Source organism: Colletotrichum paranaense, assembly GCF_030867605.1.
Source record: "Colletotrichum paranaense strain IMI 384185 chromosome Unknown Scaffold_1.1, whole genome shotgun sequence".
NCBI classification, from domain to species: Eukaryota; Fungi; Ascomycota; class Sordariomycetes; order Glomerellales; family Glomerellaceae; genus Colletotrichum; species Colletotrichum paranaense.
Genome location: NW_026848959.1, coordinates 1,102,832 through 1,128,637, shown reverse-complemented (window position 1 = coordinate 1,128,637; position 25,806 = coordinate 1,102,832). Strand labels below are relative to the sequence as shown.

The following is a 25,806-nucleotide window of genomic DNA, read 5'->3' as shown; positions in this document are numbered from 1 at the left end:
GATTTTTGGTCGCACAGAAGTTGAGATCTACAGATACTAATGGGTTTTCCGGACTCCGGTTTCCGAAAGCCGGGTGTTCTCGAGACCCACCTGTCGCCCGAGAGCGACGGGCATAGCACGAAAGTCTATCTCATTGCCGGGAGTTAGAAGCGGTAGCCGAGTCATAATTCTTCCAGAAATACGTGTTAGCTGTGTCAGTTTCGATTAAGAGAAGCCGTGACCAACTACAAAGCCGAACGACTTTTCACACCAGCCAACATGAGGGCAAGACACAACCGAGTCAGATTTCAAACCATTATCACCCAAATTCTACCTTGATTTCTTTACTTTGAGAAGAGTTGACTTCGACTTTTCGACTGATGGGAGAAAAGCTTTACTGCCTGGACATAAGATGACAAGTTCCATAGCCCTTCAAGTTGCCATCATCGGTGGTGGCATAGCCGGACTCGCAGCGGCACGTGTCTTGCGAGAAGCTCATGATGTCACCATATACGAGCGTAATGATCCAGAAGCGGGAGAAAGTGGTGCTGCCATTGGGCTAGGTCCAAATGGCTCGAAGATGGCCGCCAGACTTGGACTTACTAAAGAGTCCCTGAAAGCTGTTGTATCTAATGGCTTCAGGAGTTATGACCAAAACGGCAACTTGATTAAAGAATCAAGGATTGACTGCGTCAAAGGCTTCGGTTCCGAGTGGTGGATGGTCCATCGCCAGGATCTCAAAGATGCTCTCCTACGAGTTGCAACAAGCCCTGATCTGGGTCTATCTGGCCGTCCTGCCAAGGTTATCTACAATTCTCGCGTTGTGCGAATTGACCCTCAAGATCGAGCTTTAATCTTTGAAGATGGGTCCGAGATCAGAGCGGATCTCATAATTGGTACGTCTAGTCGCTGTGCTAAACTAAGATGACTGAACCTTAAGAGTATCCAGGTGCGGACGGCATTCATTCGAAAGTCCGTCGAGCTGTTGCTGGTCCGTGTTACGCCGAGTCAACTCCCGCGAACCTTTCTTTGTATAGGTTCACCATTAGCCGTTCCAGAATATCGGATGTTCTCGGAGAAATTCCGGATGTGCTCAGATATGAAAACGGCGTTTTTCTATCTTCCTTTATTGCGGCGGACGGGTCGAACCGAAACGTTGTTGTATACCCATGTCGCGATATGGAGGTCATGAACTTTGCTTGCGCTGTCCCAGACAGTATGCTTCGGCGGCAGACCGAAGAGTCTTGGACTAAGGATGGCGATGTACACGAAATGCTTGAGGCTTTTAAGGACTTTCCATCATGGCTTCTACAACTCATGAAGTGGGCTACCCTACAGCATTTTTTCGAGATGAAGGAACGCTAAGCTGACTACCATTACCAGAACCTTGCCTGACGTCAAACTATATCAACTCCGTGATGCAGACCCTTTAAGTACCTTTACGAAAGATTCGACTGTTTTGATTGGCGATGCAGCCCACCCTATGGTGCCGTATCAAGGACAAGGAGCCAACCAAGCTTTGGAAGATGCTGAAGCATTCAGAATTCTAGTTCACCCAGACTTCACAAAAGAGGATTTGCCCGGTAAGCTGAAGCAATGGAACCAAGCCAGGTGTAGCCGCGCATCACAGGTTCAGCTGAACTCAAGAGTAGCGGCAGCTAAAGTTTCGCCTGAGATTATCATGCAAAGGATGAAATTCAACTGGACTTATGACGGGATCGCAACCTCACCGGCGGGCCTTGGGAGCATCAATGATCTTCCAAGTTCCGACTTTTCTAGATGATCATCTGAATTTTAAGTGAGAGACAGAGTTTGGAAATAGAGATACTTTTCTACTGCGCTTCCTGGACCATTGCAACAAGTTTACGTAACCTCCCTACTTCTCAACGTGTTCAACTCAGTTCCCCCTTCCTGACCGTCCGCATAAGGTGCGTAAGTCAGGTAGTCTTTGTACGCGTTTGATCTTGGGTCGCTAGTTGTTGAACTCTCCGTGCCGCTGCTCTTTACGGTTGCTTGTGAGCTCTCCCAACCCGAGCGATTGCCCGTTATCCTGATTGTAGTGATGCGTGCCAAAGTGTCCTGAATGCGACGAGCAACGGAACGCCCTGTTCGTGGCTGATTCCTGTCTGGCTGCTGAGGCGTATACTGCTTCATGCGATACATTCGCGGTGACACTCGTCGAATGAAAGAAGTCATCCCCGGCATGCACGCACAAATGACACTCATGTGCATCTCAACCAACGACCAAATTGATAGGTCTTTGTAATCGTCTGTATGCAAATTCTGAAGTCAGTTCTGGTCTCCACAAGTCTGTAAGATCTCACTCACACGTCGGATTCTGCGTTCCGCCGAACTTCGCCAATGTAGCCAGCCGGATCCCACTCGAGGCCGTCACCCTATAGGGCAATCAGTACCCGCTAGAAGAAATAATGAGATATGTATAGCGGTACTTACGATAAACCAACTAAAAATATGAGACTCACGCCGATCTTCTTCTTGAGAGTCCACGAGACAGTGATACTACATCCTTTGATCAGTAATCGAGTACTAAGGTAAGCAACCTCTGACATCTTCTTACAATTGAGTGACTGGCAGAATGAACAAAATGAAGTCGATGGCAATATTCACTCCACCATTGATAAATGCCATGAGATTAACGTTCCCGCACTAGTTGGAATCCCAAAATCAGCCAATGTGATCCGAATGGAATGGCAGTAGGCCAGAGTGAGGCCACATTAGACACATACCTTTCCTTGATGCTCACCATCCCATTGCGTCCAATTATAGCTCACTGGGGAGCATACGAGGACGATACCTAGTATCTGCCCGATACCATAGACCGTCGTGACCCCTAACATAACATAGCAAACCACCCGGAACCAGGTCTCGGCGAAGAGACGTAGGTAGAATATGAGGATCGACAACTTGGTGACAGCCACAACGAATGAGTAGAGAAGCTCCTCGATGAAGAAAAGCTTGACATTATGTCAGTATGCTATCAGTTCCCCAGTAATTGGGAGCATGGGGTATTGGGGCCCGTCCTTACCAAGAGAATCTGGGTGATGTTGTCTGGAGAGACCATCCATATGTCCTGCCCCAGACCTATACCGATCACTACGGATATGGTCAGTCATGATTGTTGAATAAGGATGTCAGCTCGTGAACACACAAATTTGCGATCCAATGTCTGCTGGGATCAGCGCAAGAGTAGATGCAAGGATCAGCCAGTCGTCCCAGCCGAACGAGAATGCAGGATTCAGAGAAGGAATTTTGGAGATCAGTCGAGCAGCTAGAGCCACCAGCGCAATAGAGAAGAGAGTCCATGTGATGGGACCTTGATCCGTGTTGCAACGAACGGGCACTCTGCAAGACGTTTTCGAGTATCTCTGTGCCTCTGGTAGTTAGACGCCTGTCAGCATGATCTATGCGCAACGTCTTGTAGACTTGAACCAAATGATAGATGGACTTCGAAAGAAAACCGCTTCCAAACAAGTGATGTCATACGTAGAGACTCAGTCACAGTGCAATGCTGTGCCAAACATGCGCCAATGTTTCCGTTGAGCAAACGATTTGTGCAAATACACGTAAAGTCGGTAGCGTTGCAAGGCGACTTTGCAACCTCTCTCGTTGTGCAATTCAACTACGTTACCTTGAGTTAACGTTCACTTAGAATAGCAGATCAGTGGGGTCTTACTGCACATGGGGATAACGAGGCTGTCATCTGCTCCATCGCGGCTGCTGCCGGGTCAAGGGGGGCTGGTGATGTTACCCCGGGCGAAGTTGCATTTGATATTGTGGTCAGTTGTATAGAGGTGGATGCTGCTATCACATCCACGGCGAGGCATGCTAGCCAAACCGCGATGCGCAGTCTGGTCCAGCTCATGGCTGCGTGTCATCTGAGGATTGAGGCAAGTCGTCCTGTCCACCTGGCGTGATCATAAACGTGAAGGAAAAAAGCCCAGAACCAACGCCTAGCCATGATTACGAGATCATTGCCCGTGTTTGAAGGATGGGGGCTCCACCCTATTTATGAGGTCACTAATTGTCGCTACAGCCGGTTGCAGTCTAGATCGAGCGAAACGAGAGGCTATGTGGATCGGAGCAACCCAGGCCTGCCGGGGAGGCGGCGCATGCGGATGAGACATTTGGGCGATGCAGTTGTCGGTGCGAAGCCAAACTCAAAACGGACGATGTTCATCGTCAAGTTCGCTGCACTGAGTCAGACTGTCTGCTAGCTAAGAAAATTGCGAGCCCAAATTACTGCCCACGCGAGCTACGCTGTCGTGGACTCGGACAAGGTTTGTAGCCGTCGTTCCAGAGCATAAAGAGACGGCAGGTTGCCACGGGACGTGGAGCGGCATGTTCGACTCCGCAAGGGCACAGGCACCTTGGTTGCCCGGCTCGGTCCAGATTCGGGGATGACTCGATCCATGGGAAGCGAGGGCCTTTTCGTGTCGTTTACGAGATGTCGCGACACAGTGATAGAATAGACTTTTGCCCAATTCTCTCTTCCCACGTGGCAGCTACACTACCTATCATTAAGAATGAGAGCTTGCCCGCCGAGCAGCCACGCGGCAATGACACGAACAGAACGGAGCAATTACCTGCGAATTTTCCCAAAGAATCACGCAACAACGCTCCGTGAACACTCAAAAGACCGAGTATATCATGAGCCTTGAGCACTAAAATTGCACACCTATCTTGTTTACAATAAAGCACAGGTTCATGAGTTTTGTGAATATGCAAGAGAAATTCTTGACTCGAAATCTCAGTACTTAGGCCATATGTGACTCGCGCATCAGAGCTCATAACCTTATTCTAGGAAGCCTTGATAGATCAACTCGTCGAGCATGGCTGAACGAGTCAGTCGCTGTCCGTGCTTTGCTTAGTCTGAAGGGGCCCTTAGTCCTCTTTACCATGGAATTGACGGGTTGTTTGATCGCATGTCCAGATCCGAATGGTTTTTATGTGCAATCTGATACTGAGCTACTAGACAAGCATCCACCCATCTTGTGAGAGTCATGGTGTAGATATGGGATACCTGGGTAGTTCCAAGCTCTATCCAGGCTGCCTTCAAAGCGATGCTCGTTACAGGTTGAGTCTTATAGTTTACAAGACACAATACTTGGAGTTTCTTGGATCGAATTGGGCTCTAGGATACTAGACTGAACAAGTCCGAGCTGGCCAATGACATCCAAGAATGGCATGCCCAGATGAGGATGGCTGAAGGTCACGCCTAGACCTGCCATACTTCGTAACAGAGCACCAAGAATTTCTTGTTGTGCAACCATCAGATATAGAAATGTTCACAATCAAATCGTCAGAACTCAGATGAGGGCTAAGACTACACGGGCAGGTATGAAGAGGCGAGAGGATCAACGACAGGTATATTCTGCAGCCTGTCTCGGATCACGGAGCTGTGCCACAGCTATACAGTCAACTATCGCGTACTAATTCGTTTTCAGATTTACGGATGCTGGGCTTGCACAATAAGTGCGAAGCGCCTAGTTCTTGAAAGGAAGGCAACCTGAGTTGAATCTCGGCTGTCTTATCATTCTGCCGATTGAGTCCCATATAGGAAAGTGAGAACGTTGCCACGCTTACTTTCCATAGCTTGGCAGATCCTATAGGATTTTACTCTTACCCTTACATCCAGAACTGCAAGTCTCATAGGGTAACTGTCAGCTAGCCGTCTCTCCGCCAAGATGACTAGCGACTCTATCAATTATCTCTGCTAATGTGGGACGTAAGAATGTATTGCCGAGAATGTTATTCTCTGTCCAATGTTGTTAATGCCAGAGAGCTATAAAGACTACATGTTAGCATACAGGAAGCCAGATTATAACTTGATCTCATCAATCACACTAGATCAACAATTTGAACATCTTCAAGTCTGACTGTATCACCGTCTTCAACTCACAAAACCTCCTTCAAGTCTCAAAATGCGTTTCTCCATCGTCACGCTCCTGACCGCCATCATGGCTGTGACCACTGCGGCAAGCTCTGTGGAAGCTGAGAAGCGTCAGCTTTCGGCTGTAGGTGTGAGTTGACAACGCGTAATGGGTTGAGCTAACAGATCTCATTAGTGCGTTCAGCAATGCATGGATGATCTTGGCATTTATGACGGACATGCCATTTCCCAGTGCAGGAGAACCTGCGGTGAACGCCCTTGAGAGAAAATTGGGTGAGTGGCGATGATTTAAACCATTCCTCTTCAATAAATACCTCAAGACTTCTCTTTCGATACGCCAACTACGATGTTCGGTCGCTTACTCCTTCCCGTCATATAGCACCGAGTCCGCTAGACACCCGGAGGTCGCACAAAGTTCGGGTTCTATCATTATGCGTTCAAATCAGGTGTCAGAGTAATCCTTGGCCGGTTTTTTGAAGACGCGGCGATTCCAGTCGTTAGATTGCCTAAGGTAGAGAAAGTAGACGCGGATAGGTGCAAATACCGGCTGGACTTGTCAACATCTTTCTTTGTAGTCCTAACTAAGTACCAAAACCTTGTTCAGCGATACTTTCCCCCTGCCTAGTTCAACAGCTTGTTCATTCTGTCAAGATCGCTTGCCGCCATTGATAGAGCTCTCAAAGTTATCTCCTTGGTGCATGAACTGCACGGTCTATCTTGATTCCGAGTGTAAATCTCGTGCGATGTGGAAGACTATCTGTCCGTTGTCTAACCGGCCTCTTTGACAACCAATGAGGATAGCTCCAAAGGAAATTTGTGTTCCTGAGAAAAAGGGGTATGCACCAAAGTGCATATGCCATGCATGTGGCCATTTTCAGCAGGCCGCATGTACTGAACAAACCAAACTACATGTACCTACATGGCTGGTTCCCGGACCAACATGGGCTAAGTATCGGGCCATCATTTAATACTTTGGGCATAGCTTGGTCAGTAATCCATCACCTGCCTTATTGAACACTGTCTTCAGGCGATTAGTGACCAGAAAGTCTCGACCATCAAAGACCAGATTTGTCGAGTCGTTGGCGTTCTAGAGGAGTGACCTAGCGCGTAGTCTTACCCATGCGGTATTCTCACCGTAGAGTCCATCGGGCCTTTTGCTTCTAGTCATTCCATATCTCTTGCATGATCATGCAGTGCTTGCTCGTGTTGTCTGTTCATTGGTGTTCTATGAAATTCCTAATATCTTCGCCGTCACGAATCAACATGTTCCGCGAGAGTCTAATCACATGTAAGATATTTCACAGCCAACCGTTTCGGTTGTTTGGTCGAGAGCCAGGGACGTTGGACGCGCTAGTTCCCGTGAAAATGGCCTAGACCCATGATATGATAACCACCATCCGGGTTTATTTGGTGGCAACCATGAAGGATCACCCGGTTTCTCGGGAGGTGGGGGCGGGGGCACGATGCAAGGGAGGCAACCAGGCCTGCCGAACCTTTTTGCCGGCCGGTATCACGATCAAGTACTTATTCTCACTGTCCCCTCTTGGCACTCACCTTCCGTTATTGTCGTTTCTCGCCGTTTTTGAGTAAACACTTGTTTCCAAACAAGAAACATCTGTTACAGCATGTAAGTGCTGTTAGCTCACCCCCAAAGAATGAGACCTCGATTTTTCCAACCTGACCACGGCCAAGTAATGGTATTCAGATTCTCAAATCAGCAGCCCCATGCCCAACCCTCACTGCATGTAGATACCCATATAGCCTTTCCGCTTGTGACTTTGATTGAGACTCACACGCCCCGTGATCGGAAAGATCTGCCCGTCCACTCAACACGTGAGTGAATCAAGGCTAGCGTCAAGTACCGCGCGGGACGATCGAAATGAGGAGATTTCATGTCAGGATCTGCGTCTAGACCGGATGTCAGAGATCCACTGCATGCAGGTATCTTGGAACCCTTGCATAATGTCCCGCTGTGACAAAGCCTTAATTGTAACCTTACATGGTGGGCGTGCCTCACCGTTGGTTCACTCCAGAAGGGAGGCAAACATCCTGCTTAGAAGCTGAGTTATAATCACACGGCAAACACACATGTCTTGTCACCGCCCGTCGGCCGGCTCCCTCCTCATCGGGGGTCTGATCGGGTCCGCTTCGTTGGAAAACAAAAGTTCTGGTGAAGCTGGTCCAGATAGCCGCCGTTGCAGTCCCGGGCCGTTCACCTCCCTGATTGGATTTTAAGATTCACAAATATGGAAAGTGATGCTCCGCACCTGCCCGTTGGGTACTGGGTGTATTGGATGTCACGTTCTTATGGTCAAATGAACGCATTCCGCGGTTGCAACGGCAAACCGAAAGCAGCGAAGCATACGACGCTGCAAACTCCGTCGGCCGGAACTATGATGCGGAAGTAAAAAGCACCCGGTAAAACACCTTATTCTCCGATGATCGCATCAGGCTATTAAAGAATCGATGTGCCTCTTCGAAAGTTCAGGTCTTGGACAATAAGTTCTACTGCAGCATCATCCAGCCTTGATACAATCGTCTCACAAGATCAGTCCATTCATCTCAGATCCAATACCCACACCATGAAGACCTTCTCCATCGCCGTTGCCATGCTAGCGTCCCTAGTCGCTGCAGGGGACTTTAGCAAGAGTTGCACGGACGAACACGTCGACCCCGCAACCCAGGTTCTGACGGCGAACTGCAACGCCGGTGACGGCAAGGGCACGGTTAAGTCGACTTCCCTTGACCTCAACCAATGCTTCACCTACACGGGCACCAAGATCCAGGTATGCGGATTATACACACAATCATATGTGCTTTACGTTGCTGACTCTCCGGATGTAGTACAGCGGCAAAGGCCACTTGGGTGATTCCTGCAGCGACTGCTATGTCTACCGCATCGAGGACCCGGTCTACGGGCCGATTTTCGGCACCACCCGTGTTTGGCTGAGCTGCTCTTGCAACGGCTCCGAGAGTCAAATCGAACTTGGTAAACAGCCCCTCTTCTCCCCTTTAGGTCTCGGCAACCTGCTAATGATGTCGTCGCATCAGATACTACGCCCGTGTCCAACCAGTACGGAACACTGAGCTGCACATCATGATCTACGAGAATGAGAGAGGCCTCTATCAGTTACCGCTGAACACCCTTGAAAGTGGTGGCGGCGAATCGTGTTGGAGGCTATGAATGATGTTTGACGAATCACAGAGCACGATTTGAACGACCGCCACTCTCCGCCGCTGCGCGGGCAAATGCGACGTGGCTGGATGGAAACCATGGACACTTTCTCAAAAGTTCATACCCTTCTTGTACATATTTGGTCCCTCTTGTTCTGCATACTTAGTAGCTACATCTCAATGTCTAGCATTCCGTTTCTTTCGTACACGGTACCAGGTACGATTCTTCCCCAGACTCTAAAACTCTGTCCCAGTCGACTGTCTAAATTCGTAGAAATAGTATCGCGATTGAATACATCCGAGCAGTGCTGTCAGACCATAGCGTCGACGACCACATCGAGTCATCCATCCTCACTGCAATCATGACGTGAAAGTTTCCATCTTAACGAATCAAAACTCCTTTCCTTGCATCAACCCAAAACTCCACGCTTCCGTCAATGCCATAATCTCAAAGCAATGCCAAGGGACTCGGCGGTCCTGCTCGATCCCCCGAACCAGACAAAGACATATTTGCCATTATTCTCGCAAGACTGGGTAGTGTCTCACAGTGGTATTCCTCCTTCCACTGGTTGCCAGTCTTGGCCTGGATAACGAGATCATACAGATTCGCCAATTCCCGGCTGTCCCACATTCCCTCTCTCCGCTTCATGCCACGGAGAACATCGACGATCCTCCGCTCGAGGTCAACATTGTCGCAAAAGGCGCAGATGTATGCAAGCGAGGGAACAATGTCTGCCGCGAGAGCAAACATGGGCCTGGGAAGTCCTTCCCTGCTGGCCACAACCTCCTCGGCCATATCAACGAGCCCGTGCAGTTCGGCCATATTGCTATTCTTCATGGCACACGGCCCTTCTTGGGCATTGAAAATCTCCCAGCTTTTACGAGAGAAGCGAAGGGCTTTGAGCTCGTTCAGATCCGCCGGCTCCAGTACATCTGGTAGGCTCTCTTGCAACAAATCGAACCGGCAACACCAAATGTCGAAAAGCCTTGTTGCCTCCTCCCACGCTGCCTTTTGCTGGTCCTGCACCTCTTGCGGAGGCTCCGGCGTAATGCAAGCCGAGGGGCCTGAGTGCCAGCAGTTATCGGATTCGCAAAACCAGCTGTCTTCAAAGGCGTCTGAGAACGTCAACTCGACAAAGTGCAGCCGATGCCTGGCTTCGGATACGTTTTCGAACGGCGTGTTGCGCTCGTCTTCGGGTTCTGGCTGTGTGAAGTAAGATAGATCGGGGACGACCTCGTCTTCAATGAGCATGGAGGTGTCCATGCCGACGCATGTGAACATGGTTGTGATGTCGCACAACTGGTCAAAGTGTTTCTTGACCGTGTCTGCCAGCTGTCTATCGTAGGCCGACAGGGATGAGGGGTCGCGTTGATTAAGTATGGCTGCTTGGTGGAGTGACTCGAGGACTTTGGACCCAGCCCTCAGGTGCTGGATAGCCTTGTCGTATTGACCTCGCACAATCTCGTAACAAACAAATACTAGACAGCAGATGAGCGTGATTCGAATGTTGACAGGTGATGGATCAGCCATGATCTGTATCGTCTCTGAGACGGCCTTTCGGTAGTGCCTCACGGCTAGATCGTTGAACGCTAAGGCGGATTCGGAAGGTTGTTCGTCAAAGTATGGGTTCTCAAGAAATCCCCTGTGAGCCACGCCGAGCGCAATGATGGCATGCTTTACCGAGTCTGAGTAGTAGCCCAGTGGCAGGATGTAGTTGCTCCATAACTTGGCGAGAGGGTTGGCGGTTCCGAAATCCGGGACAGTACATCGATTGACGTGGTGGAACATCAACCTCTCGAGGGTTGTACCGGAGACGTCCCAATCTACAGGAGGAGATAGTTGCATTACTGAGTTGATAGATCGCCGCTGAGATGGTGGAATCGAGCGGGTCGAGCATGATGATGCCGGGCTCGGCCGTTTGCTTGGGAGCGAGGTCGGATATCCATCGCACTTGTGTTTGTCCTTGCTACACCGCTTACAGAACGGCTTCGCTTCATCGCACTTTACATGTCGGGCTCTGAGAAGGGAATATTTGTTAGCTGCTGGAGAACTAGAGTTGTCTACGTGGAGGATGAAGCAGCATAGTCGATAGTTGTAGGGCGAGGCGGAGAAGCCTTACTTGCTGTCAATGGGGTAGGTGGCGTCAGTTGAACCAGTCTTTAATAAACTACAGTGGCATCAGTGTTGTCACAAACCATGTTAGACATCCGGTCCTGACCTTTGATGCGCTCGCCCTAGTCCGCTTGGGTTTCTTGGGTGCGGGTACCACCGAGAAGACTCCCGTACCCGGGATCGAGGTATCCAATGACATGGTCGGCTTCGGTTGCGTAGTGTGCGTAATAGTATATGCGAGCGTATCTAGGCGCATAGGATTCACTGGTAAGAGGGCAAGGTAGCCACTGATAGGCCGTCGAATGCTGAATTCAGTACTCCGTACACCGTTGGGAGTGAGGCTCTCTCGGAAATCGGGTTGTGCGGGCGCAGGAACTAAGACAGGGGATACACTTGCCAAGATTGGCGCGTTCGGGCGGCGCCCACTATATAAAGCCAACGTATCGAATACGGACGATCGCGACCCTCGGCCGCCGTATGCCCCTGGCTGGTCCCTGCGACGTCAGCCCCTTCGTCAGAATCGACATGCGTTTGGGCGCTAGGTTTAGTCTTTTACGACAGAGCCAATCACACAGACAAAACGTAAGTTTTTACCTCATGAATTATGGGGCTGGTGATGGTGAGGCAGTTTTAAAGACTCCAAATTATCCAAATCAAGCCCACCGAGAAGAGAAAAACAGCTGCCTAGCCGGCGTGGACCACACGGCGACGCCGATAGATTGAGTAAAACGCTTCTTTCAGCCCTACGAGGCCGAGTGTCAGTCTTGTCACGTTTCTCGGGGTTTCTCAAAAGAGTTTGACCAGCCGATGATGCCCCCCAACTCCTAGTTTCTTCCCCGTCTCCCCTGAGATGGACATACACTCTTGGCTCTCGCCCCGTGGTCCGTGGAGTCTGGAGATTCAAGTGGCCCAGTCTCAGATCTCTCTCGACAACCAACATCCCTGCCCAGGTCACATTTTCCAACGGCAAGTTGGACTCGGCATCGAGTGCCGGTCGTCTGTGCTACGATTCGGAATAACGGCGTAAGGCCGCCGCCAATTGTAGGTTAGTCTTCCCTCAAGCCTCCGAAGCTCCGTGGCTTCTAGCGCCGGGCCTTTAAATCTACAGGGAACCTAAGCCTGGAACATGTGAAACTCAAATTGGCTGCTGCCTAGAACACGAACGCTTGCAACGTAGTATCGTTGTTATTTCAAGTCTGTCTACAAATTAACGATTAGAGCTTGTAGATTGACGTTTCCTACCATTAAGCCTGACTAGAGAGATAGCTAAAGTCGTCGGACAACGATCCCCTTGGCTGTCAACTCTATTTTTGTCTTTGGGAGTCACCTCTTAACGTAAGTTCTACTAGTGAATCTTCCCATCATTCCACATTGTGAACTAAATGCCGAAGACTTGCACCTGTTGAATGCACAAATTGGTGACTGCCCTTGGAGTGAATCAGGGGCTTCGCGCTCGCGTTCCACTGGCATCAATGTCTCCAGCTCTTGGCCCCAAAACTTACCATGCTTGGACAATCTATCTAGGATCATTAACATGCTTACCCACACTGGGTCCCCAAGACCCGTCCTGTGCCACGCTAGTCACCAACGCCGGCAGCGTCTCAACTTGACTAAACTTGGCTACGCGTCATGAAGACTTCCAAGGCATATTCTGCCCAGTTCCCGATGAGCTACGATGCGCGATTGATGTCACTGACCGAAACGTTTCTAGCACTAGGAACTTAACGATGCGCTAAAGCAGATGCTGGATAGCCAGTCATTTGGTTGGCATACTGCCAATAGCCGATGCGTGACGCGCTTGGGAATGCTCTGGCTTGAAGTCATTGATTGGCCGTCACATTAGGCAGGCCATGAACTTTTGTAGCTCGGGGTGAAGGTAAGTTTGCACACACGAGATCACCAAAAATGCCACAATGTATCGCCGGATCGGTTGTGGCCACGCGTACAACATGCAATGCTGAGATTTGACTCGACGAGGTACGAGATGTCATCCGATCTGATAGACTCCGCCATGGAAAGAGGTCTTTTCCACGGCTTTAATTCAGGTAGAGCTTTGTATTTTGAGACACGAGCTCAAGGGGGTACTTCCCCAGCCAAGTCTAAGCTCGGCCGTGTCAGTGTCGATCTGCAAGATTCGTCTAGGGGCCAGAAACAAGCTCTGAAGCAGACGTGCCCGATAACATGGGATGACATGGTGACACCAGCTCTCACTGGAGGGTGGACGTCGGCGCCGCGACGAGTCTCACTGACAGCTGTAGCTTGCGTGAGACACCAGGCGGTGTTCATCAGACCAAGCCCCGAAAACAGCCCCAATCAACTGAAGGAGGTCCTTTTGCTTTGATTTCACCAGATGATTCATTCGTCGATGCATATTACTACTAAATGATAGCAGCAAATACGGATTATGCGAATAGGGACCTTGTACAAGTATTGGAAGCTTGGGCCTCTCGGCACCAGTAGATATACTGAAGAGGGATACGGATACCACAAGTACGAATATAGTAATGGCAATCGGTACAGAGCAATATGGGGAACATCCCCCGTGTTCCGCGGAGATAACCTCCAATTGGCAATAGCTTCAATATCCTGAGACTATCAACGGCGCCCCCCGCATAAGACATGCAAGTCTGTCAAGGGTCCCTCATGTAACATAAACATCCAGGGGGCTTAAGCAGCCCAGGGGGAGGCTTGGGCTCGGAGGCCTCGACCCACCCGAAAAAAAGTCCGTCCTAGAGTTCTGGTCTGACCCATGCAAGTCAGGTAAGGCGTTCTTCGAATCTGATCGTAGGAATCACATCGACAGATTTACTGCTGAATATTGTTCCGTCAAGGAATGTTGTAAAGAATTGCTGATCCAATGGCAATGAAGATCCCTTATGGCCTACGTGTCTGTGCCAGCCCTGGTAAGCAGATCAATCATCTGTCGGTCGGTGCTACTCGGTCTTTTCCACACGAATCGGTCTTTTCCGTAACGATTTGCATATAGAAATGTACCCTACCACGGTAAGCGTGTCCGAGGGGCGCGGGTCTACGTTATGAGTGGTGTGACTGGTCTGCGGGTATCGAGGTGCACCTGGACACGGTGGTGGGTAGATGGGGCTCCAAATCGAGTCGACCATCTTAACTATGTGCATTCACCAGTTCACCAGTTGAGGGAAATTGCGAGCTGAGACAAACCGTGAGAATCTCCTGTTCTTTCGAGGTCCGAGTGCACTTTACCTTCTTGGTTGGTTGTGGTCCTTATGGTACGCTAGTATTAAGCGTAAATCTACTCAGCCCAGTATGACAGTTGCTGCCTTGGCGTTGGCGCAAAGTCTTTTTGTTACCGTTTTCGACATGGGAATAGTTGAGTCCGAGTGAAAGTTGTCAACTTGCTAGAGAGCTGTTAAGGAGAGACCTTACCTTATCAGGAGACGATCGATCTATCATTGATGCAAACCGCGACAGATGGGGTGGCCTCTCCTTGGAAACGGATAGAAACGACGCAATGCATCGAATCCCTCGCACCCTCCAGCATCAGAGATGCAAAGAGTGCGCGTGCCAAAGGGCCAAGCAAAAGGTTTGACAAATACCTGAAACCTCAAAATCGACTCGCGATAGCCGTCGATCTTGCAACCAGTTTCGAGTGCTGAAGAGCTAACATCTTACGTACCTCAGCAATGCGTTTCTTCTACACAAGCCTGGGCTTCGAAGGACTGTCACAATTGCATGATGGAAATTGACCCCTCACGAGACTCCACGCCGACGGACAAACATACAAGCGCTTCTCGGATCAAAACCGAGTCCCAGTCACCAAAGTCGGAAAACTCTGTCAGCTGAGAGACGCTGAACAACCTGACGGATTTATCGATCGAGTCTAGATTGGATCAGCCTCGAGGAACACTGCGAGTTCTTCATGCCACTTTGCTCGTCACTCGACAGCCCATCCCGATGGATCACGAGTCTTATCCAACTCTACGCTTCTACAGTGCCGCCATGTTCGACGCGGCTCTGCTGCGAAACCCAAACCTGCCGACTACCTAACAGTTCAGCATCATGAGAAATCGTCTTGAGATAGTTGTCGACCACACGCTTCTATTTTGAGAGGCAGAATCTCGCCTGTACGCGGTTGCTTGGGTTCTAAAGCTGTCAAACCCTACGAGAAACACCAAGTCCAACTGTGGATTGGTTCCAGCTACGTGGCGTCTAAGGATCGTCTCTTCGACATCATCGGCTCTATCATCTGCGGATCAAAAGGCACAGTAAACGACCAGCGACGGAGACTGCTTCGACGACACTCTCTACTTACCTTTTTCACCTAAAGGACTATACAGCTCGTTCCAGATATCGGACCTCCGAGCCAATCCTCCAGTCTACACTCAACAAGATAGGAGAGCAAAGATCCAGTCACCAACACACCATTTCTCACAACAAACTCAAAGACCCTCAATCAACTCTCCAACCTCCTCCCTCGAACCCTCAGGCCTCGTAACCCAACACTCCGCCCAGAACCACCCTTCCCCCTCCAACCCCCTCTCATCAAGCCCCTTCCGCCTAACATCCTCAACCGCAGCCATCTGCTCCTCCCTCGAACTAAACCTCCTCTGCCGAAAAACCCTCCCCTCAACCTTCTCCGTCACAAGCCCAAACTCCGTCCTCAACCTCTCCGCGACCTCGACAAACGAGAATACGCGCAGCACAAACGTCACCATCCACAACTGCGAGGGAGACGACGGCGAAGATGCCCTCGCTGCGGCGGCGATGCGGGTGAAGGTTGAGGCGCCGACGTAGCCTACCCCGCCTGTACACACCACAAGCTTCACATCGTGGAGTGCTTGGCGGAGGTCCGGTGAGGAGTCGTGGGTTTCGAGGTTCTCTGTGAAGCCGGCTGCGTGGAGGCCAGTTTTTAGGGAATACGATATCGCTTCCGGTGCGACGTCCAAGCCGATTACCTCCACTTCGTTTTTCGAATCTTGCTCGCGCCGCAATCTACGTCCCGCGAAGAACCGCTCGTCGGCCTCGATCTGCTCCCGAGAGCAGAGTTTCGGGGTGGAGGCGTAGTGTTCCGCCAACGCGTTCATATCGATGTCGTGGCGGAGGAGGGCGGCGTTGATCCCGTACGAAGAGCACACATCCAGGACCTTGACTTTGTTTGCTGTGGTCACGGTATCATCGCCGTTGGAGGTTGGGGATGGGTCCCTCGCGGAGATATGCTAGAGAATGCGGCTCACAAAGGGAAGTGCCTGCTGCGGGATTTGGTATTGGAGCGGCGTCAAAGCCGCGAAGTAAGCGCGGGGATCGGACTGGTTGTAGATTGATTTGAAGTCGGCTTTACGAGTGTTGTTGAACCGCTCGGGCTGCTCTTCGATCGTCATCTTGTCGTTGGGTTGCGAATGCGGAATGTATATACTATAAAGAATGATACTAGGAGGTATGGATCGTAGCTTGCTCTCTGGTTTTCATTGATGCTCGGTAGCAACCGAGGAAGTCTTGGCCAAGATATACCTCTTTCAATTGACATATTTCTTCGAATCAGGACATACTACATCTCCTACCTTACGCAAGGAAGTCAGGTACAGCGACACAAAGAAAAGAGCCAAGATCAGCGACGAAAGGCACCGGCCAACGAATTCCCTCAATCTCCTCATTCACATGTGCTAAAATCAAGTTTTCCGCGGGACCTGCATACGCGTGGGCTGTCTCTCACTCATATCTGTTGAACCGAACATCACCGTCCCATCAGGATCTCGGTCTGCAAGGCCGGGGCTTGCCTACCAACCATCACAGCTCGATCAAGCCCACTTCTGCGGCGCGGGCCGCGAGGAAGTGAGCCCGCTTGCCTCGCTTCTACTAACAGCCGTTCCTCTGTCGATGCAGTCAACGAAAAAGTCACTTCATGCATTAGCGGCGGGGCCAATCTGCACGACGAATGAGTCGTCAATGGTCATCCGTGAATCTTTGCTACTTTGCGTATCTCGATGAAGGGCCGCATCATGTAGGCTGCCCTGCCCTCATGCCGCCATGCGTGAGGCGGACGCGAGGCAACTGAGCGAACTTGTAACCGAGCTACAGCAATTGGCATCAGGGTGTAGTATGGGGACTTTCGTGAAGGGAGGCGGGGTCCGGCTACCAGTGGCCGGTTTGAACATATTTCTGGGAAATCTGCTTTCTAAGACATCACTCAAAATTTTGCAAAGCATCGTCTAGTTCTCAGAACAATTATGGTTGTATTAGATCATTACTATATCATACTATGCGCTCGTAAGACTAAGCCGTTACGTCTAGTACTTTCCCGTGATTTGGATCTGAGGGGTCTTGTAGACATCCCAGTTGTCCGCGTGTGTGGGGTTTCCGAAAGGTCGGAGAGCGGCAAAGCGCAGGGTGTAGTTACCAGGCGCAATCTGTGTGCCGTTGCCCAGCTTGCCGAACCACCAGTGCTCGTGGTAGGTCGCGCCAGCATTGCGGTAGATGTCGGTGATGGGGTAGGTGAAGGTATCGTTGGGGTCATACTGGGCGGGGTCAAAGGTCTGGATTTCGCCAGAGCCGACCCACGATGCGGCCGAGCCAATATAACCGTTCTGGCCCTCAACGGGAGGGTAGACCCACTGGCGCTCAGTCCAGCCAGCCTCGTAGATGTCCCAGCGTGTCTGGCGGGTTCCCCAAAGGAGCTTCTGGAAGATCCTAGGGAAGTCCTGAGCCTCAATGCTGAGGTCAAAGGAGTAGGACGCCTTCTGGCTGATGGGGATATCGTCCACAGTGGAGACAGATTGAGGCCAGCCAGCCTCGTGGACACCGCCGAGGGTGTTGCGGAGATCGGCACCGACACCGGCATAGGGAACTGAGACTTGCTCGCCGTTGCTGCCCTGGATGACGACCTTGCCTCCGTAGAGAGGCAGGCCGGTCGCGTTCCAGCCGAGATTATCGGGGTTGTTGAAGTTGACAGACACAGTCTTGGTCTCGCCAGCCTTCAGGGTGAAGTCACGGGGAAGGCTGATATCCGGAGTGTACGTCTTGGGGGCAAGCTGGGCGAAGGTCTTGACGCGCTTTGTTCCAGGAAGGCTGGAGGTGGCAGGAATCCAGGCGAGGGCATCTACACCAGCGCCGGGCTGAACGGAGAACTTGTAGGTAACATCCGACTTGCCGTTGTTGGTGACGGTGACGTCGTGGTAACGGCTGAAGTAGCGGGTGTCGTTGAGCTGGATCTTCTCAAATTCGAGCTGAGTGTCGTAGTTGAGAATCTTCCAAGCGTCAATCTGACCGTTACCAACCTGAGCCGGGGGCGCGCTGTAGCCGTAGTCCGTAGCAGTTCCATCGGACCAAGGCAGAGCGTACCCACTGGAGATGATGCGACGGGACAGAGCACGGGCGAAACCCTTGCCCTGGACGCTGCGACCACCCTTCTCAGAGATATAGAGCGCAGCGACACCAGCCACGTAAGGGCAGGCCATGCTCGTGCCCGACAGGATGGAGTAGGTTCCGTCGAGGTAGGTAGAGAAGATGTTACCACCAGGGGCGGCAATATCAGGCTTCAGCTGGTTGTCATACAGCAGACCCCAGCTGGTGAAGATGTTGGGGCGGTTTCCAGCCGGGTAGTCGAGAGCAATGGGGATCTCGGGGTTGACCGAGAAGTCAGCAGTGACGGTGATGTTGGCCTTGATGGCGTTGATGAAGGCAGCACCGGAGTCGGCAGTGATCATGGCGATCTGGCTGTCGGTGTTGCTGGTGCTGGGAGTCGTCATGGGCGATGCGTTGTTGTAAATGAGGATGTACTTTGCGCCCAGGGCAGCGAGGTTCTCTTGCTTGACCTGGAACGTGCAAGTTCCTCTACGAACCAAGGGGATTTTGCCTGTCAAGTCGGGACTGCCCGCCGGGTAGGGCGTGCAGCCATCAGCGGTGGCACTCGTATCGGTGTTGAGGGCGACAATCGGCCAGTCGACGATGGTGTTGGGGAAGTAGGTTCCCGCAGGAAGGTATCCGACGCGAACGGTCTCGCTGCCGCCGTAGGTAGCTTCGAAGGGGATGGCCGGGAAGACCTCTGTCTCAACGGAAGCCACAGCAATGACATTCTTGCCGGACGATCCAGAGCTACCGTAGAAAGGGCCGCTGGCACCGCTGTTTCCAGCGGAAATCGTGACGACGATACCCTCATCAACCAAACGGGAAGCAACTTCGGCCCAGGCGTTGTTAGACCAACCGTTTGAGCCACCGATACTGGCAGTGATGATATCGACACCGTCGTCGTAGGCGGCAAGGAATGACTCAATGAGTGTAGCCGTGTCGGTAGACGCCGCGTTAGAGAAGACCTTGTAGGCATGAAGGGTGGCCTCGGGGGCAACACCGACCCACGAGTCAGTCTTGCCAGCGACGATACCAGCAACGTGGGTACCGTGGCCGCGGGTGTCGAGAGGATCTTCATCGGGCGCCTTGGGACCGCTGGCCGGGTATGAACCATCACCAACAAAGTCGTAGCCATCGGCAACCTTGAAACCAGGGCCAAAACCGCCACCCAGCTATTATGTTGTAAGTGTATATTCGCATTCACGATGGGTGCAGCTCCAACTTACAGCAGGGTGCTTGTACCAGATACCGGTATCAACAACACCAACCTTGACACCCTTACCAAAGATGCCCTGGGCGTGAAGCTTGGCTACACCAGTGGCATTATGTGTCGAGTATGTGGGAGCATCCTCAGGCGCAGCGGCCTTGGGCTCTGTCGGCGCAAGCTTGATCTGCTCGTTGACCCAGACGTTGACGACGTCGGGGAGCTCCTGCAGGGTGTCGAGAGTGAAGGTGTCAGTCTCGATGCTGGCACCGGAGAAGACATTGCTGGCGAACTCCTTGACGACGGTGATGCCGTCTGTGGAGGCGACATTTTGACGACGAACGCGAGCGCTGGAACCCTAGAGTAAGAAAGACGGTGAGTGTCAGCTGGGGACTACAACCTTTGGGAAGGCTTTCTTCGGGCAGCAGCCACGCGCAGCGGGCACTCACAGGAGCGTATTCGATGATGAAGCTCTTGGCGATGAAGGTGGGAGTCTCCTTCTCATCGCCGGCTTCTTGGCGAGGGCCGAGGGCCGCAACGCCTCCAAGGTGGAGAGCGAGGGCGAAGGCGGAAACAGTGGCCGAGATGCGCATCTTGCCAGGTGCTGGGTCTTGCCTTGGTATGAACGAGGGTGAGAGAGCGCAAAGCTACCGAAGGAAACCATGTCAAGATGGGATCGCGGCGGCGGCGTGGTTTAAGTAGTCCTTATCTCACGCTTCTCGCTGACGAACAGATGCCCGTAAGGTGGCGTCGCCGATTCCGGGAGGCAGATGCCCATGAGCCCATGCCTGCTTAGCAGTGCGGCCAGTCTCAAGCTCGGCATAGCAAGAGACGTTATGAGAGGTAGCACAAGGAAGATGAAGCTACCTTGCTCATATTCCCTGTTGAAGACGTGATATCCAGGATTCATAGGCATGCTCATTGGCCGGAGCTACCAAGTTGTACGCAGCTAGCTGCATCTGTCTTGTGTGCGCATGTTTAGTTGCATGGCCAGGTGCAGAGTCGCGTTGAGCATCGGGTGCTTTGCTGCAAGGTCCAAAGACTGGGGGATGGGGAAGCCGAAGCATAGAGAGACAGAGAGAGAATGGGCATGCTCGCCCGGCGGTTGAATGGTGCGACCCATGAGGCGCGGGCCGTGCTATCTGGGGCAAACAACGAGAGTGTAATTTCGCAACGGTCCAGACGGGCGAGTCGCAGTCTTGGACGTTGATGCCGGTCAATGGAGGTTGTTCATTCGGAGAGCCGCCAAGACTTGGATGAGCTTCCTCGTTGGGATGCAGTGGATGGCACGGCGCAAAGGATGCAGGCCAGGCGGGGTCCAATAGTGCGAATGGCGTGCGGTACGGGTGCGCCGTTCGTTGGACACCTACCGCCTTGAGATGTCCTCCACAACCCGGCCGTTGTGCATGCCAAGAGGTGGTATCAAGGCCTAGGATTGTCTTGATAGCGTGGGTGGTGGATGGTCTGTGTCTGGGTGCAGTTCGACAGTTCAGGGCAGAGCACTTGGGCCAGAACTGGGCACGGGGGGCATCTCGCCAGACGATCCTTTGAGAGAAATGCTTCGTAGCCAGCACGTATTTCGTCGTCCGATGTTATCGAACTAGACACCGCATCGACGTGTTGATGAAGCTATCATGTGTGGCAAGGCAGCCAAGAGGTTGTACTTGTTGCTTGAAGGGCACGTGGCAATGGCTATGTGCCACCCTGTGGGCCTGTCGCACTCCAATGCAGGTTCAGGCACCGGTCCGATATGCTGGTGTTCATATCTGCATACGGATATTATCATTGTCGCGTAGTCGAGACATTGACAATAAGAAAGAAACCATCGCTACCGACACGGGAGTTGGTGACCGATGTCGTTGGAGAGAGCTGGGCCGCATCGATGGTGGCGTCTTTGGCGTTCATGGCGTTGATGGCTTGAGGATGTTGCAGAAAAGAGGCATACAGCCGCATGGTCGCCGAAACAGAGTTCCCAAAGTTCCGTTATAATTACATAGAGTCATTTCCCCGCTCGTTCAGGTACCGGTGAGAATGATAGGCGGATCCTGTCGTGGTTCATGAGGTGGTCCAAGGAATATGAGGAAGAATGGGGAGGCAAGGAGACGGCGGCGGGTGTCACGAGGGAAGGCGTCTGTTAGCGCCATTCGTAAAAGCGATAAGCTGATGGCCCGTGTGTTCTCGCTTAACCTGTATTAGCTAATGGATGCCGGTCTAGCCTAAAAAGGCAGCTGAGCGATTTGAAGGATCCACTTGCCCGAGGCCCACGGTACGTACCGAAAAGGGGTACCTCACTCAACCCCTCCAGGTTCTCTCTCTTCCTCCTACAACTGAACAACATCAAATCAACAACTTCTTTTCCTTTGACTTTGATCTGCCTTAGAAGAACTGCTTGTGGGAGAAACAACTTCTTCCATAGGTTGAAAGCCTATTGAGGCATGGTAAAGGTCCAATAGGTCTCACGTTCTACAAGATATCCTCAATGCCAGTCACCGCCGCATTCGCCCGATCACGAGCAGTCGGGCAACGAGAGGAACCAACAATTTCACTCGCATGCACATTAAGATTTGAGCCAAGTCTGGATCCTCGGCCTTGACCAACAGGCAAGCAAACAACTCTAAGACACACCCATATGCAGCGTCACATCGTTCGCATCCTATGTGCCTATTCCAGCTTCGCCCCCCACTCTCCTTCGTGGAGTACTTCGCCTGGCAACAGGAGAGCTGCGCCCTCCCAGGCACGCCTTACGCCCCATTCACCGTCCAAAGTCCAAGACTCCAGGCCTATCAGCTAATCAAATCATCGACTCATTTGCTGACGCGAGGAGCTGTTGGTTTGAATGTCTCTACCCGATGAAGATCAGCAAGCTCCCTCCGCCAACGTTGCCGGAGCGGCAGCCCGGGCGGGCTTCAAGGGCACATCTGAGGCCGAGACACCCTGCACCATTGCCTCATCTGGTCTCATGCTGACGGCATGTCGCGTCTCTTGAACAGCCTGCAACTTATTCCTTCCAAACCAGTGCGTAACAGAATGATGAAGGTCTCGTACGCATATCCACCACGCTCCATCCGGTCCATTGACCAATCCAGGCTGCCTCAGTACCTACTGGCGACTAATGAGCACTTTTCTCTGGATATACGCGCAAAACCCAAACGCAGGATCTAAGACCACATAGGAAGGTATCCGAAGCACACCAGACGAACTTGGAGCCTGGAGAACGTTAAAAGAAGTTCAGCAAGAATGGCACTATCGAATATCCGACATTGTGGTTGCTATCCCGATCAGGGAGGTAGATCTGCACATGTTCTAGAAGGAGGGGCGGCCGGGTGTGCGCATGTGCTGGGCTACCACATGTGCAAGCCACGCAGCCACCAGGCACCACGGCGCGATGAGGGGCACGAGGGGCTACAGAGTCCAGACATTTATTTCTCGTTTACAAGGCGCGAGCTTTCGGGGTCCTTCTGATGATGATGACCTTGCTCCCAAAGTAGAACTTACTGCAGGATACTCACTTGTCCACCCTCACCATGGACTTTTGAACCCCATTCTGGTGGCATTGCCAGACTGATACTGTTCTTTCTAAAACTTCCGGGAACGCCGCAACCTGAAGTACTGAGATGAAAGAGAGAGAGAGCTGGGGCAGCTGGCGTTTTCAGAAACTATGCCGAGGTCGGAAGCTGGGAAAAGCACACCCTCACATTGCGGCTGAACACCTCACGATCTTTTGCGCTGCACCTCCTCTCGGGGTAGGCCCCTTCAGTCATGACCAGCATCGTAATACTACTCCAAAGCCACATCTGGAAATCCTGGGGCGAATTCCGTCCTTGATCCCCTTTCCGATAACTCTGGCTCCACCCGGGGCCGGTGCCCGCGCGGCCTTCCGCAGTTCTCTTCGGCCCGGCACCATTCAGACGCCGTTCCACGTCGTGACCATGGAGCGATGATTGCAGGGTAGGAAATTTAAGCTCACATTTCTGAACAAATTACAGGATTTGCCTCAGGACTTAGTCAAAAGTCATCTCTGCCATCATGTCAAACTGATCAATCTCATCCGCCCAAGGAATATGCCCCTGAGCGCCCATCTTCCCAATGGATATAGCAGCAGCTTTATTCGAGCGAACGATGGCACTCTCGATATCCCATTCTCCAGATGGACTGGACATTTGACGCACATAGTCGGACGCGTACGCTCCGGTGAAGACGTCGCTTATCGCCTGTATTAGTCTGCGAAAGGATCTGAATCTGATGAGATGGGACTACTCACTCTGCTCCAGTCGTATCGATAACCCGGACAGGATACCCAGCGCAGTGCCCGCTGACTTCCGCGTTGGCGTAATATGCACCTTTCACACCCAGCGTGATAACCACGTTCTCGACCCCGAGGTCCAAGAATCTCTGGGCAGCTTTTGGCCAGTCCTCTTCCACCTCATCCCTCGTACAGTCCAACAGAGTCGCAGCCCCAGACTCGTTGACCACAAGATGTGTGATAAGCCGGTAGAGCAAGGGTTCGATCGGGCTCGCTGGCGTGGCATTCAAGCAGAACGGGATGCCAGCTTCACCAGCGGTATGAATCATAGTCTCAACGACCTTCTTATCGATTTCCATCTGCGCCACGATCAAGTGCGGCCACTCGTCACCTCCAAACTGCTCACAGTAGCTGAGATCCTCCCTCTTCCAGGCCGCTGTTGCCCCTGGGCTAAACACACACCGACTCTCGTGGGTTTCTCCATCGATCATGACGAAGCGTTCGTTGGACGGTAATCTTGGCACCACTGCGACACCAGAGATAGCGATATCGTTCTCGAGTAGCTCCTGAATCAGAGTCACCCCGTAGTGATCATCGCCGGCCTTTCCAATCATCTTAACCCGAATGGCACCATCGCCCGCGTCTAGAGATGGCTTGTTGTGGCAGGAGCGGTATGTCGAGAGCGCTGTGTTCGCACCCTTTCCGCCCAAGCTTTTATCGGAATGACTTGCTTCAGTGCTCTCTCCTGTCTTTGGAAAACGGGGTACGATCATGATGCGATCAACCCCCAGCGCCCCAATAACTACGATAGTCTTCATCTTTGGTTCCATCCTGTAATTGTCCATCGTAAGGGTGTTTGATGTTAGTAAGTCAGGAATCGTAAAACTGGCGGGTTGTGACGATGATGGTTATTTATGGCACTAGAATGTTTGAACAGAAGACCCTCCTTCTTTGTCTGCCCTCATATCGACCCGGGGATGTCCATGTATGCGCGGCTCAAAGAGATTGCGACCTTGTACCTGGATGAGAGCCTCCGATGTACTCACAGACTACAATACCAAGGCAGAGTTCTTTTCTCATTCTTGAAATCTTTGTGTAATGCTGAGTGAGTTTCTCCCCAAATTGATAATATCCGTCTTACATGCATCGCCCCTGATCGTTATTCGCCCATAACTCCCCATGTAGATTGCATATGAACTCAACGAACTCTCGGAGAAGTCTTCCCATTATTCCTCATGAAAATGGTGGTACAACTAGGGCGCTCACCCTCTCTCCATATAAGACTTTCTGATTGTGATTCACGAGACCACTCCGTTCTAGGCTTGAAATCAGCCCCAATAATTGCGATATTCTGCGGTGTCATGGTGTCATCTTTCAAACGCGAGGTCTCGTGATGTTTTATGGAGGCAGCAGCTTATAGCCGTCGGGCCACTGAAAGATGGTTCTCCGAGGTAGTGGTGTGGAGCGGTGTAGTATCTTCATGTTGTTGCTGGAGAGGCTTTAAGTGCCTACGTCGGCTACTGACGCGAGTAAACAAGCCAACCCCCTTTCCATTCATTCAGTTACGGCCTTCGATCTAGCTCAATCAGAAATCAGGAAAGATCAGTTCATGAGAGCTGCTTCGCTATGCAGCCCGCTGGCGCAGTTCATGTGACGCCAAGGTACGCCGACATAGTAGGCCAAGAATGATAACAATGCATGCAAGCAGCAACAAGACTAGCCTACCTCTCAAGACGTGTCCCCTCTGACGGCCCATGACCTGCTCCCTGCTGCGGAACAAAGAGGGGTAAGTTTAGTTGCACCACAGCACAGGGTCTATGTACCTTAGACAACAATCGTCCAAGTAAAATACACAGTTTTGGCGG

General features: G+C 51.8%; 8 protein-coding genes across 8 annotated transcripts; 3 read left to right on the top strand and 5 right to left on the bottom strand.

The window, feature by feature from the left end:
- Positions 1-391: 391 nt before the first annotated feature.
- On the top strand, positions 392-1,762 carry CPAR01_00390 (uncharacterized protein; the record flags this gene model as incomplete). Its single annotated transcript, XM_060484682.1, has 3 exons — positions 392-875; positions 929-1,301; positions 1,363-1,762. The coding sequence occupies 3 exons, from the start codon at positions 392-394 to the stop codon at positions 1,760-1,762; spliced, it is 1,257 nt and encodes a 418-aa protein (XP_060355539.1).
- Positions 1,763-2,303: 541 nt separating this feature from the next.
- On the bottom strand, positions 2,304-3,862 carry CPAR01_00389 (CFEM domain-containing protein; the record flags this gene model as incomplete). The annotated part of the gene is made up of 7 exons (XM_060484681.1): positions 2,304-2,375; positions 2,463-2,499; positions 2,558-2,646; positions 2,727-2,954; positions 3,026-3,093; positions 3,149-3,365; positions 3,674-3,862. 7 exons carry the CDS (start codon positions 3,860-3,862, stop codon positions 2,304-2,306), a joined length of 900 nt encoding a protein of 299 aa, XP_060355538.1.
- Positions 3,863-5,921: 2,059 nt separating this feature from the next.
- CPAR01_00388 (uncharacterized protein) lies at positions 5,922-6,152 on the top strand (the record flags this gene model as incomplete). The annotated part of the gene is made up of 2 exons (XM_060484680.1): positions 5,922-6,014; positions 6,066-6,152. The coding sequence occupies 2 exons, from the start codon at positions 5,922-5,924 to the stop codon at positions 6,150-6,152; spliced, it is 180 nt and encodes a 59-aa protein (XP_060355537.1).
- Positions 6,153-8,472: 2,320 nt separating this feature from the next.
- CPAR01_00387 (CVNH domain-containing protein) lies at positions 8,473-8,991 on the top strand (the record flags this gene model as incomplete). Its single annotated transcript, XM_060484679.1, has 3 exons — positions 8,473-8,676; positions 8,735-8,879; positions 8,942-8,991. 3 exons carry the CDS (start codon positions 8,473-8,475, stop codon positions 8,989-8,991), a joined length of 399 nt encoding a protein of 132 aa, XP_060355536.1.
- A 521-nt stretch (positions 8,992-9,512) lies between these two features.
- On the bottom strand, positions 9,513-11,601 carry CPAR01_00386 (C6 zinc finger domain-containing protein; the record flags this gene model as incomplete). The annotated part of the gene is made up of 2 exons (XM_060484678.1): positions 9,513-11,115; positions 11,237-11,601. Coding segments are annotated over 2 exons (1,968 nt in total), but the record flags the coding sequence as incomplete, so codon positions are not given.
- Positions 11,602-15,592: 3,991 nt separating this feature from the next.
- On the bottom strand, positions 15,593-16,531 carry CPAR01_00385 (uncharacterized protein; the record flags this gene model as incomplete). Its single annotated transcript, XM_060484677.1, has 2 exons — positions 15,593-16,297; positions 16,388-16,531. The coding sequence occupies 2 exons, from the start codon at positions 16,529-16,531 to the stop codon at positions 15,593-15,595; spliced, it is 849 nt and encodes a 282-aa protein (XP_060355534.1).
- A 906-nt stretch (positions 16,532-17,437) lies between these two features.
- On the bottom strand, positions 17,438-20,291 carry CPAR01_00384 (subtilase; the record flags this gene model as incomplete). The annotated part of the gene is made up of 3 exons (XM_060484676.1): positions 17,438-19,666; positions 19,721-20,056; positions 20,148-20,291. 3 exons carry the CDS (start codon positions 20,289-20,291, stop codon positions 17,438-17,440), a joined length of 2,709 nt encoding a protein of 902 aa, XP_060355533.1.
- Positions 20,292-23,699: 3,408 nt separating this feature from the next.
- CPAR01_00383 (uncharacterized protein) lies at positions 23,700-24,759 on the bottom strand (the record flags this gene model as incomplete). Its single annotated transcript, XM_060484675.1, has 2 exons — positions 23,700-23,901; positions 23,960-24,759. 2 exons carry the CDS (start codon positions 24,757-24,759, stop codon positions 23,700-23,702), a joined length of 1,002 nt encoding a protein of 333 aa, XP_060355532.1.
- Between the last annotated feature and the right edge of the window lie 1,047 nt (positions 24,760-25,806).